The 14286-nt window shown below is 43.0% G+C and overlaps 1 protein-coding gene across 9 annotated transcripts in view; it reads right to left on the reverse strand.

Moving 5' to 3' along the window:
• The window catches only part of LOC142895325 (C-myc promoter-binding protein-like), a 48368-nt gene that overhangs the window by 28735 nt on the left and 5347 nt on the right, over positions 1–14286 (reverse strand). For all 9 annotated transcript variants that reach the window (XM_076036392.1, XM_076036305.1, XM_076036481.1 and 6 more), the window contains exon 2: positions 3454–3790. In XM_076036392.1, coding sequence (XP_075892507.1) covers positions 3454–3790 — 337 coding nt within the window. The remainder of the gene's footprint in view (positions 1–3453; positions 3791–14286) is intronic.

Raw genomic sequence — 14286 nt, forward strand, 5'->3', positions numbered from 1 at the left:
TACCCCTAACACCTAACATCTAACCCTAAATACCTAACCCTGAACCCCTAACTATCTAACCCTTACCCCCAAACTCCTAACCATTTACCCCTAACAACCTACCCTGAACCCCTAACCATCTAACCCTTACCCCCAAACCCCTAACCATTTACCCCTAACCACCTAACCCCCAAACCCTGAACCCTTAACCATCTACCCCTAACCCCTTAACCCCTAACCATCTACTCCGAACCCTGAACCCCTAACCATCTACCCCCAACCACCTAACCCCTTAACTCCTATAACTCCTAACCACCAAACCTAACATCTACCCCTAACCCCCTAATCCCTAACCACCAAACACTAACCACCTAACCCCTAACTAGCTAATCCCAAACCCCTAACCACCAAACCTTAACTCCTTACCCCCTAACCCTAACCACGTAACCCCTAAACCCCGACCCCTCACCACTAACCCTAATCCCAACCCAACCCTAACCTAACCCTAACCCCTGGATGGATGGCCGTTCAGCAGTGGATGGCTGCTGAATAGATAACAATTATTATTATCATGTATGTGTTTGTAGCAGAGGTCACACGGTGGCGCAGCGGTTAGTGCTCCTGCCTCACAACAAAATGTTTGTGGGTTCAATTCCAGACCTGGGACCTTTCTGTGTGGAGTGCAAGTGGTTGTTTGTCTCTATGTGGCCCTGCAATGAACTGGCCACTTGTCCAGGGTGTCTCCCTGCCTTTGCTCTATGACAGCTGGGAGAGGCTCCAGCAGACCCCTGTGACCCTGAGCTCAGGAAGAAGCGGGTATTGAAAATGGATGGATGGATTTTTTTTGTAGCAGAGAAAAAGCCAGATCTCTTTTCTCATAACGCTGGGTTCTAAACTTGAAGCTGACTGATTGCAAGTTTAAGGGATGCTTGATGGTTAGCCACCAACTCTGATCTAAAATCATAATTTTATGTTGTCGGGTGAGATTTTTGATAAAAAAAAAAAACAATGCAAAGAGCTAAAGAAAATCAGGCCAGCGAGTGAGACAAGGGGGAGGGGAACCACCTTTACTGCAACAGCATCACAATCAGGACGGGCGCAGCACTCTGCGGCAGCCAACAGTAGCTTCCTCTTTAAACGTCCGTCTTTGAGCATCAATTATACACTCATACTCCATTATGGGTTTGAGCGGAACTCAACACGCATCTTTGTGGTTCAGCGTGTGAGAGTAGAGGAGAGAATTCAAAGTGGTAGTTTTTTTCTCTCTCTCTTCTTTTTTAAACATCTGTTTTCCCAGCGCTGCAGGAATCCTGCTCTGCTGCATGCAGCAGCTTTGAAACATTCAGGATGTTTAAGTGCGCACCAAAATAATTATTCCAGTTCCGACACTTGAGACAATATTCAGATTTTTATTCCTCTGGTATCCCCATGTGCACACAGCCGTGCACATTGTTCAGACGACTGCAGCCTGTCGGGAGGAAGTTCGCTCCTTCGTCCTCTCATTCCTCCTTGTCGTTGCCATGTTGATCCAGCTGCGTGACTCTTGTCCAGCCTTTTAAAGCCCATCTTGCAGTGGGAATGCGTGAGAATGATCGACACCGACCACATGGAGACTTTTGACAGATGCATAAAATCAAGTCAAAGGCAGGTTTCACTAGTTATTATTATTATGATTATTATTATTAGATTTAGGTATTTTAGGTTTAAGTTCAGGTATTAGGTTTCCATGACAATTTACTAAGTCCAATTTGCGTGGAAGAAAGACAGACGGTTCTCGTTGCATTGACAGCGGTCACCTCAACAATACTGACTAAAGGACGAAGGCAATGGATAGAAGTTCACTGGCAAAGTCCTTGTGTGTGGCAAAGGCCATGTATAGGTGATTTCTGAGAGAGGATTGTGTGGATTTGGCATTTCAGATCAACCCGTGCAACATTTATAATGATCTTTGGGATGCTTGCCAACATAGAAGTGAGTGGATATTGGTCTAACTGGTCACGTGTCTGCATACATCAAGTTCTGTGACGTTAAAATCCCCCCAAAAAAGTGAACATGACTGCACTTATACAACAAGTTCCTCCATCGAAACATCTGTAATACCTCCTCGTGACAACAGAAAAAAACTTTTTAGAGATATTAAAGTTTGTTTGTTGTTTTGTTTTCAATTCAGGCATTTCCATTACCATTGTTTTTTATTGCGCTACTTAGATTTTGCACATTTCTAAGGGTGAGGAGAAACCCAGCTTTAGAGGAGTTGACCTGTTTCTGCTGCAGTATTACACAATAACAGACTGGAATTGTGAAAACAATTAATAAATAATGAAACCTGAATGTTTTTGGCAAGAGGCGAAAATTGATTTAAGTGGATGGGTTGCTGCCATTTGAAAAAAATATTAATAATAAATAAATAAAAAAGGTTTCCTTCAGCCGTGCATGTCCACTGCCGCCAGTCACAGGTTATTATGGTGATTAATCCTTCCACAAGAGCAAGAGCCAGGAGCAATAATAAGCCACTTTAACATGAGTGGGTGAGTGGGCCCAGGACAAATGGACATGAGTGATGACCTGGTCACACGGGACAGCCTCACATCAGTCCAGCCAGCGTGGGGGGTGGGGCGTGGGGGTGGGGTTTGGCCCAGCCGGGGTTACACCCACACACCCAAAACAATTATTTTCTGTGCCTCTAGCTTATAATGTGTAATAATACGTATAATGCATTATAAATCTACTTCTAACCCTATAATTAGTTAAAAGCACTCATTAATAGTGAAAACGCTTTATACAATAATACTAGCACATTACAGAGCGTTGTAAACCGATTTCTAAGGTCAAGTATCAATGAAACGTAAACCAACTATAACAGTCATGGTTACAGATATTAGCACTCATAATGCAATCATAGCACATTACAATGCCTTTTATAAAAGTCAAGTATTATAATGAGTTATGTCTGCTGGGGCACTGGCAGATATGTCTGCAGTTCTCTGCTATTATTATATATATATATATATATATATATATATATATATATATATATATATATATATATATATATATATACATATATATATATATATATATATATATGTATATATATATATATATACATATATATATATATATATATATATATATATATATATACACATACATATATATATATATATATATACATACATATACATACATATATATATATATATATACATACATATACATACATATACATACATATATATATATATATATATACATACATATATATACATACATATACATACATATATATACATACATATATATATATATATACATACATATATGTATATATATATATATATATATATATATATATATATATATATATATATATGTATATATATATATATATGTATATATATATATATATATATATGTATATATATATATATATATATAATATAAGTAAGTATTGCAATGCTTGACCTCACTCACCCCAAGTCGATGAGCGGCGGCTTGTCGCGGCCCCGCCGGTAGCACAGGAAGATCTGCGGCGCCATCAGGCCACCGTTGTTGAGGTCGGCCGAGTGGCCCGTCGGCGTCTCCTCCACGCAGGTGTAGCCCGGCGGCACTTCCTCGCCCACCGAGCGGATCACCACCGCCACGTCGGTGATGGGCGCCTTGGGCTTGGCTGTCTTGTGGCAGGCGTCGTCAAAGTGGACCTCCTGCTCCAGGGGCCTGGACGGCTCCGTCAGTCCCGCTACCACAAAGTAGTCGGCTACGCGTGGGCCCTTGTCCTCCATCATCGTCATCTCCCATCCCCGCCGGCGGCCTGCACGGCGACAGAGCAGCGGTGATTGGTCGGCCTCGGCCAGGGGAATGGAGGGGGGGGGGGGGAGTTTATAAATAGTTATTTGAAAATTTGCAGTGACAGAATTAACAAGTTAATCGTGATGAGATTAAATACGAGGCATAACATGCTTATTTTAATAATCGCATTTTAAACGCAAGCCTTTTGTCCCTTCCGTAGATCCGTAGGGAGGTCCTCAAGCTGTAGGCGGTGCTATGTTTTTGACGCTGCATTCAGATAATATGAGCACATTATCACATTTTGTGCAACTTCACATTGTGCTGATGGTTTCAGCAACCACCTTCAGTAGTGGTCCTCAATAGGTGGCCCGCCAGCCGCTTTGAGGCCCCTGAATGACTGAATGACGGGGGTGTTTTTTTTTTTACTTTATTTTCTTTTGTCACCCCAAATGCCGCCTCGTTTATATGACGCCCTGCACTCACGGCCGCAGCACATGCACACAGACAGCGGCTGCATTCGGACTTCACTCGTACCACCGCCATCCCTTCAATGTCTCAATGCATTGGCCAGGACTTGTTTACATGTCAATGATACACAGACCGCCTAGAACGCTGCTGCAAGCTCAAATTTTGACTTTGACTTTCATTTTGGAGCAGATTGCATTACCGGTAGATGCTTGACTCAGCTGTAAGGGAAGAAATACAGTTTTCCTTCTTCCTTGTGGTTCTTTGTGTTCATATTTAAAAAGAAAAGTGTTCTGTGGCATAATTGCTTTTATTCATTCCAGGGGTCATGTTTTAATAAATTCAACAACATGCATTTGTAATAAGTGGGTCTAGAATCTAGATGCAATATTTGAAAAAAAAATTATAATCCAAAAGATCAAAAAGGAAGTCATTTCTTTGTGTTCCCAATTAAGAAACTCGGGTAAGAACTGCTTTACGTAAATATGGATATAAAAAAGAAGAATGTGGTGAAGACTGGTGCAGGAGACAAACAGGCCTTGGCAGATTAGACTGCTGCTCTGTAAACACACTGCCTTCCCTAGAAGCTTCCGGATGTAGTAAAAAAAACAAAAAAAAAACACTGCTGGCGTCAAGTTATTGGAACAAGTTATTTGAACTTTTGTGGTATTTTTTGGGGGTCTAAAAAAACAACTCAGCACTATTATGAGTTGTTAAATTACAAAGAGCAAAAACCTGATCAACGAAAGCTTTGTTGTAATACGCAGGGTTGTCAATTAAAGAAGCAAAACGTCAGTTTAAGTGGTCTGTTTTCAGCACCACACGTCAACTGGCAGATGTTTGTCCGGATGTGACCTTAAGAAAAAAAAATACAGAGAAGGAAAAAAAAAAATTATCAGGCCACTTCTCAATGACACAGCTAATCTAAAGCTGCATTCCTGCAGAGACAGACTCTCTTTTCTTTTGTCTGGCACAACTTTGGGGTGAAAATGACCCAGGCACCAATTATAGAGGACATTGTTTCAGTTAGGCACAAAACCAGAGCCCCCCCCCCCCCCCCCCCCCCAAACCCCTCCCCTATGAATGAAGAATGAATTGGAAGAAAACACACTGGAATGCATCCATCCATGTTGAAAAGCTCCACTCTGAAATCACTGTCAGCTGGTAGGAACATGAGCAGGCCAATCTATGATTTCATTCACGCTTTTATCCAACGCAACAACACAAGCAAGACTTTAGACTGGAATTCATTTGTTTTCTCAAATATAGCGTCACCACAATCAGCAATTCAATGTCAACATCAACAAAATCGTTCAACATTCAACAGTATTCGATATTCAGCAACACCGTCAATGTCAAGTATTTCCTAGGAGCTTTGAGAGTCTTAGATCTTCTGCTTCGTCCTACCCCTGAGGATGGAGAGGAAAAGGGTCAGATTATCAGTGACCTCTGACGACTAAGAGGTAGAGAACACAGCCAGTAGCAGGGTTTTCAACGCCAATAGGAATAAATTAGAAAAGGTTCACCACTCTCTTCAGCTGGTCTTTTTGATGTGTCCATTCAGAAGTGAAACGGAAACGCTTGCAGGTTGCAAGTGTTCTTTTTAAAAAATTGCCAAAATATCACTATAATTTCGTAAAAAACAAACAAAAGATGAAACCCAGCTACTGTTAAACTGCAAAGGATGAAAAGCTGGAAGCAGTCGATGTGTCAGCTTTTGAATGAAGGGTGCGATGAATTTGGGGACCATTTCTTGGCTACATTAATGTAAACATTTCTATACATTGCTATACTCACAGGAGCATTTGTATAGATATAAAAAATACACTGGATTATTTACTTACAGCTTTTTCTAACTTGAAAAAGGGCAAAGTACGGCACTGAAGGCTTGCTATCTGGGTGTTGAATACACCCAGAGTTGCACTCCAACGTCTTCTTTGTCCCTTTTCCAAGATGGACATAAACAAGATAAATCCAACTACTGTGGGAACTGCACAGACAGACGTCCATGAGAGTGACCACATGCAGAGGAATGTGAACTTCGCTGGTCGTTCTCCACCAGACAGCCTCACCGCTAACGCCGAGGCCGAGGGGCAGAGGTCATCAAGCAGGGTAAATCAAACTTCACCCTCCCCATCTTCTGCTCCTCTGGGTCAAACATCCGCAGATGAAAAACAACTGGAGGTCACCGAGTTCAATGCGGCCAAGTCAAACACATCTTTGCTATAAATCGACCGTTTTTCTCGCAGATGGCAAAGAGACGATCTTTGTATCTGCGACCATAGATTTTTTTTTTTAACTTAAATTGAACAGCTGGTGGCTATGACCCAGGGCAATAAGGCCCTTTATTATTGGCAATCAAACGCTTGAGAGAATAAATGTCATTTGAATACACAGCACCTTCTTTTCCTCTGCGATACGTTCATATATTGTGCATGTCCACATTGTGATGACGACACACTTCTTCCGTGACACGGCGCCAAAACAAAGGGCTCCAAGATTTTTATTTTTTTTGGGGGGGGGAGGGGTCTCACATATCCAGAATTATCTGACATCCTGGGTTTAGCGGCAGGGTAATCGCTGCTTAATTGGAATCAACGTTTATTTAGCTTAAAGGGAGGCCCCACGAGGAATATCAACAGCTCATTGTGTTTCTTTAGGCTAAAATTGATCTGGACATGATTACTGCGAGCTTGTGTGGCCAGGGCGGTGCCTCTTGGTTGGCAGCATCGTGCTGTAATGTGGATTTATCCCACCACAGACTTTGAATAAATAGGTTATGACAAAGACAGCGGCTCTTCATCATTCTGTAATGTATTTACACTAGGGATGTTAACAATTAACCGATTATCGATTAATTGTCGATTGAGAATTTAATCGATTAAATTCAATTAGTCGCAATTAATTGAACATTTTTACACGTGTAGTTAATTACAACAGTGTAGTGGCAGGAAAGAGCAATTCACCTGTAGATACTGTGATGGTCATAATATACCTAGAACAGGTTACTTTTACACAAATTTAAAAAAAATAATAAAGTTGAAACGTGGCCTATTAGAAGTCAACTTAAAGTCAGAGGATAAATATTGAGGGTGTTTTTACTGTTCTCTAATGTAAAAATGGGTCACATTGGACCCTCAACATTATTTAAGGATTAAATGTGTTCTTTACACATTTTTCATTGTGAAATTTAGGTTCTCAGGAAAAATCACCGGATTCCTCCCACAGTCCAAAAACATGCATGTGAGGTGAATAGAAACCTCTAAATTGTCCATAGGTATGGATGTGAGTGTGAATAGCGTGTACCCTATGAACACTGGGACACGCTCCAGCAGACCCCCGCAACCCTGAGTGCAGGAGGAAGCGGGTATAGATTTGGATGGATGGACGGATGGATAATATATTGGCGGTGATCCACGAGTTAATCATGTGATTAACTCGTGGATCACTAGCTGCAGGGACCACTGCAGCTATGAGGGCTGCATCCTCATTCGATCCCGATGTTCTAAATCTAAAACAACTTATCTTCTTTCTGAGGAGTTGGCAACAATGCAAGTTCAAGGAGCTGTGTGACGTCATGTGACGTCACTCATGAGCTGGTGAGGCAGCAAAGATTTAGACATGTAGAGGGAACGCCGCGACCACAGCCTCCTCCAGAACTTCCTGTTCAACACGCTGAGAAGACTCATAAATGTTCCCGGGGCGCTTATATTGCAACACAACATGAAGCAAAAAGCAAGATGGGTCCCAAAAACTGCAGCACAAAGTCCAAGTGGGGTTGGGGTCAGTTTCAAGGTCTCACGTTGGGATTAATTTCATATTTTTCCATATATTCATTTGAGATCTCCATCTCCATCTCCTGAGCAGACTCAGAGCTTTCTAGTTCTCTGTTTAACAGCCTGCAGCTACAACGGATGTTTTGCACACAGTTTCTGAAAAGCGTAGCAGGCAGAAGGAATGAAGGGATGGACTTTTTCTCAGTTCAGTGCCGGGACACGGAGAGGTTGCTTTTGTTGTTGTAGTTGTTGGAAAACAATGGCAAAAGACACATTTTTGCGCGATGTAGGACCTTTAAATTGCCACAGGAGATTTTGTTTAAAATGTGCTGGAGTTGGGTGGTGGTAAAAAAAAAAAAAAAGAGAAAAGAAAACAACAACTACAACAACAAGAAAAAGACCTGTGAAAGGCACTTACACAACACACACATTCCAGTCGCACTTCTTTTTGCATGAGCTCGCAACTCTCAACTCCCAGTAAAGGCCTCAGCCGGCAGGAAGGCTGACGAACTGACACTGGGGATGTTATGTATGCGCGCGTGTGTGTGTGTGTGTGTGTGTACTGAAAGCAGCACGGGATCACATTAATCTGTTTCACAGGCACCACGAAAAAAATAAATAAATAAAAAACTCCACACATGGTTTCAAACGAGCACATTGCAGCTCGGTCGGTCTTCATTTGAAAGGCGCGCACGTGTCCTGAACACAAACGCAGCTATAACATGGTGTGTGTAGCCTGTCCTCCGGGGGAAGACTCGCACTTAAACTGGGCGTTGACCAGTAAAATCCCCTTCCTCGCTGCTCCTACGTGGACCCAGATGGATTCTGCACGGCACGGCACGGCAAAGCACACACACACAGACACACACACACACACACACACACACACACACACACACACACACACACACACACACACACGCACACGCACACGCGCACACGCGCACGGACACAAGCCGAGTGCACTGCAAACAAGATGTGGTTGCGTCACAGCGTTGTGTATCTTCAGCATGGCGGCCACAGTCATCCTCGCCACGCTGCAAACGTGCTAAAAATACGGAGCGACTGCACTCAGGAGGGGAGCATCATGGAAGCGTTACATATAGAGAGAGACACTGCACGGACTCTATTGTCCTCAGCCAGCACTCTGCCTGACCTACATTTTAGGAATAAAAAAATAAATAAAACCAGCTCTCGGTAGAAGCAGGCTGAGGAACATCTTCTATATTTCACAGTAACTTTCCACTTGGAGCCTCAGGATAAGGCTTCCTCCTGATTTGGGGGACAGTCAGTGAGGCTGCGAAGCCCCGGCGGCCTCGTTTCTGGACGCCGCCGCATTAATCAGAGCAGCGGGAGGCGACCATCGTTCACGCTGGATCTTCGCTGGACTCCCTCCTTGCAGCTGCACCTGAGAGGCGCGTGACTCATATGGTGCCTAATGCTTAAGTATTAAAATAAGAATGATGATCATCATCATCATCATAATCATCATCATCACAAAAAACCTTGGTTTTGTCCGATATCACCCCCTATTGACTAGATAGATGTATATATAGATAGATAGATGCATTCCACAATGCATTGTTAAAAGTAGTTTAACCTGGCGGTATTTCCCATCATGCATTGCGATCACACTGACCAACAGGTAAAAAAGGGCGAGAAGAGCCAAGTGTTATTGTTTCAAATGTGGGAAGACGCTTAGTCTCGCATGAACTTGTCAGACAATTGCATATATATGTAAATTCATTCATATGTTTAATTATTTATTTATTTATTACCACCTGCCGACTTAACGTAATGCGATAACGTTATTAACGGCACCAAGAGTGGTGTCTTTTTGATTTGGCAAATGAGTCACTATATACTGTATATTGCCATTGCATATGTCACAAGTACAGAGCAATGAAATGCAGTTAGCATCCAATCAGAAGTGCTTAGCAGTGAATTAAATACATATATTATGTACAGTATACATATATGTACATATATGTATATATATATGTATATATATATATATACATATATATATACATACATACACACACACACACACACATATTATATATATATATATATATACACATAAACATACATATACATATACATATACATATATATATGCATATATACATAGTTGGGTACATGGGACTTCCTGTATAGGGAGGGGGAAACAAGTGGGTGATTTGGGGCACAGCCCTTAGCCTCATCTTTTGAGAGGTCTAACCCAAATAGTTTAACTCACTGGCTGCCCTTCTCCTTCTCTGCAAGGAAGTGGACAGGAAGAGCTCAGGGTGGCTGGAGGAGGCAGGTCGACGGCAAGCGCTGAAGTCGAGGACATGCTCCTCCAGCCTCTCGCAAGGCCCCCTTTTAAAAAAAAAAGCCACTGGAGCCGCACTGGAGCCGTTCGCACAGTCCCTGCGGCTCTGCGAACAATATTCATGTGCCTCTCTGAATCATTTATGGGACAAGCTCATTTGGCACCAAAAGGCTCTAAGAGGCCGATCTCCCTCAGCTTCTGCCGACTGTTTGGTCTGTGCGGAGCTAAATTTGCCGTTTGACTGCGGAGTTCTGGAAACAGCGCAGTTCAGTTGCATCACAAGGTGTTTTTACGACGCTGCGCAGCATAGATAGAATAGAATAGCTGCATTTCCATCACAGTTCTTGGCAAAGGAAAAGCAATATTTCTAAACTTTCGACGAAGTACAATTGCGATTTGGAGGTTTTTCCAGTGAATGGTGGGAAGCGCATAAGCCATAATTCTCGGCCCGTGAGAATTACGAGAATTCTCGTAGGACGTAATTCTTGTACAATCTCGTGTTACGTTTGCTTCTGTTTGTTTACGTTTGTTTGCTGTCAAGAATGGTTGCTACATTTTTTTTCTCTTGTGATTACTTGTAAAAAATATTCTGTTTCCTTCTCTGTTCAAACGTAATGCGCATTTTCACTTGGAGTGAACCTGTCACATGACCACGTGCCTCACGTCCGGTGTCACGTACATGCGGAAAAAAAAGTGTTTCCATGACACTTTTGCAATATACCTCGACATCGATACATCTGAAAAACCACTTCGTGAGAGTGTGAAAACCTTTCAGCAATATTTGAGAGGTATTTTGAAATGTAGGTGTTTCCATTACCAGTTTTTTATTGCGATATTTAGGTTTTTGCACAATTCTAGGGGTAATGGAAACGCAGCTTACACAAGTTTGGAAAGCTGTGTGGGAGCGGAGTGGACTGGACCGAGGAGCACCGTGCAAGCTTTTGTGGGATTTTCGGGGGAAAACTTCAGATGCATAGGAGGTGGGAAATTCTTACGGGATACCTGATGTGGACAAGTTGACCGATAATTGCAAGCATCAGTTTTCAAAACGGGCGAATCATGATATGATATATTTGTAGAAGTGTGTGGGGGGGGGGGGGGGGACATTCATGTAAGAAACACTAATCTTAACCAGGGATGAGGCTGAGCCGATACACCATCGGTATCGGGTTCCAATACCGATACTGGACGTCTGTTTAGGATAATAACATGAGAGCAAACACAGTTCTGGTAACGGGAAAGTATCAGTATCGGCAGGTATATCGGGATCAGATTGGAAGTGAAAAAATGTGGACCGGTGTCTCCCTGAGAAGCGGGTCCCAGTTCCAAAGCAACACTGGGAGGACCAGGTCCTGCATCCGATACCCCCCTGCACACCCTACCCCGGTCCCCCGTCTCCCACCACTTTTCTGGACTCCAGCTGTGCCGACAGAGCTCAGAGGCCACCGCAGCAGGGCAGACACGTGGAGGGGGTGAGAAGGAATGCGCTGGAGAACATAAACACTGGCCAGTAGGAGGCCTCGCTGGGCCAAGCATCTGCTTCCAGTTAGGCCCCAAGGAGTGGGCGGTACCTTTCTGGCAGCGTCAAGGGCGACCCAGCCTTGGTCAAACAGAAAGACGACCTCTGTGAGAAAATTTTGGAAGGTTATTTATTTATTTAATTTTTTTTTTTGAGCAAAACTGTGATTGTTTAAAGGTGGATCGCTTCAAGACTGAACTGGAGCTGCCCCCCAGTGTTCCAGTGGCACATGGCTCCGTGTCCGATATCGCCCCCTACTGGATATATAGTCACTATATCGGGGCTACGCTATTTTATTGTGATGACTGATTCTTCACTGAACATTGGTATTCCTTATATAGTCCACTCAATGTGACGCACAATGCATTGCTAGAAGTGGGGTACAACCGACGGTCACTAACCCAGCAATATATCCCATCATGCATATACCCGCTTCTTCCTGGACTCATGGTGGGGGTCTGCTGGGGCCTCTCCCAGCTGTCATAGGGCGAAGGCAGGGTGACACCCTGGACAAGTCGCCATTTCATCACAGGGCTAATTTTTTTAATATATTATTATATTATATATTCTATATTGTATATATATTATATATTAATTCATTCATTACCACCTGCTGACGGGGAGTATTAATGATGCAACCACAATGACGTTGTTAATGGCGCCGCCAAGAGTGATGTCTGAGGATTTCTTGTCATTTGGCTAATGAGTCCCTATATGGTTGGCTACATACAGTAGAATTTACTGTATGGTGAGGACAAGTGCGTGATTTCAGACACAGCTCCAGGCTGAGACACATCTTCAAAAAGTTCCCGACACTGGGAAAGACCCACACGCTCTGGTTTCAAGGAAAACTTAATTACACAACAAGAGAAATGTGTTGGTGTTTTCACGCTTGAGTAAAGGTTGTTGACAGACAAATCTGGCAAATCTGGAGGTTCTCAAGATGTTCTAGGTTGGGTTTTTTTTCTGCTTTGCCTTCTTAAGTTTTAGGAAAACACTCTCAGAAAGTTTGTTCCACGTTTCAAATTGTCAAAGCTGGGGGAGGCAATGAGCTTTGAACGACACAGATAATCTTGGCCTGAAGACATCGATTGAAGGTGAAAATACTCAAGTCAGGGCTGCAGTTTGGCAGCAAGATGACTCAATTTAAATCATACCTGACATCATTTAGCCCTTTTTTTCCATCCATATTTTTCCATTTACATTCAGGCAATTCCTGAAAAACATCAAGCATCAAACAAAAATAGCACAAAACAAGGGATAAAACATGTATGTACATTATTTTTTTTTACTCTCCTTCATTGGAAAGAAATGCATTAAAGTTCTCAATACAACTAATCAATACATCTTCAGTTAGCATTTTTCTCGTATCAAATGTTTTTCTTGTTTATTGTTACCGTGCACTAATTCTGATGCTCATTTATCCTCGGCAGCCATCTGTTGATCCTTCTACGGATTCTCTATGCAAGTGGCCAGCTACGCGCTAATCCCTAGCTTAGCTTCAACACTAAACAAGAGCGCGGCAAGATGACTCTGCAGGATTTGACGGATGCAGAGCCCTGTGGGAATCGATGCCGTGTCTCCAGGATACCTGATCCCAACACCTCACCCTCCCCCACTGCCCTCCTGATCCTTTAATTGTACGATTGCCAGAGAATCTCGCACAGGACAAAGTGATTCACCCCGTCACTGCATGACGAGGGAGAAGAGCGATAATCCATTAGCCTTGAGAACCCGGTAGACCAAACAGCAGCAGCAGAAATGAGACAATTACAGACTTGAGTGGGGCAGCCTGGTTTAGTAAAGCCTCCATACAAAGAAAAGACTTTTGGGCACTCATGTCTCATGCTCTCAAAAAAAAAAAAAAAAAAATGTGGCCGTTTACTGCATGAGAATAAAAATCCATCCAAACCGGCGTTCCAACTCTAAAAAGCGTGGATTTGCAGTAAAATGATGCGGTTAAGGCAGCGACAGCTTTCATTCCTCAGCTCTATACTAAATCTATTGATTTCAGAAGCATAAGTCGCCCATTGATTTGTCTGGCTCTGCTTAGAATTACATTTTAGCAGGTAAATAGCGCTATTTGAGTTTTTTTTTGCAGACCACCTCCAAGCAACCTGCTGTACCACTGCAGTGCTTCTCTCATGGCTCAGCCGTCCATACCTTCAGCCAGAGGGCCCGCGCTAGCCTCAGAGAGGTCAGTCGATACCGAGGAGTTCACCACTGGCAAAACCCAAAAAGTTTATTGACTGACCTGAACACACACACATTGCAGACTGTTACATAATGTCCCCACTGTGAACTGAGAGAGACCACGTTGTTCTGTCAGCCGGATCTTCTTTTACCGAGACAATCAGAGGCTCCAGTCCAAGCGTCTCCCAAAAATCAAGGTTGTGCGCTGCCACTCACAAACAGACACATCCTGCTGTGCTCCCCGCAGA

Source organism: Nelusetta ayraudi, unplaced genomic scaffold (genome assembly GCF_046127955.1).
Source record: "Nelusetta ayraudi isolate G7.1 ecotype Tasmania unplaced genomic scaffold, CSIRO-AGI_Nayr_v1 ptg000002l, whole genome shotgun sequence".
NCBI classification, from domain to species: Eukaryota; Metazoa; Chordata; class Actinopteri; order Tetraodontiformes; family Monacanthidae; genus Nelusetta; species Nelusetta ayraudi.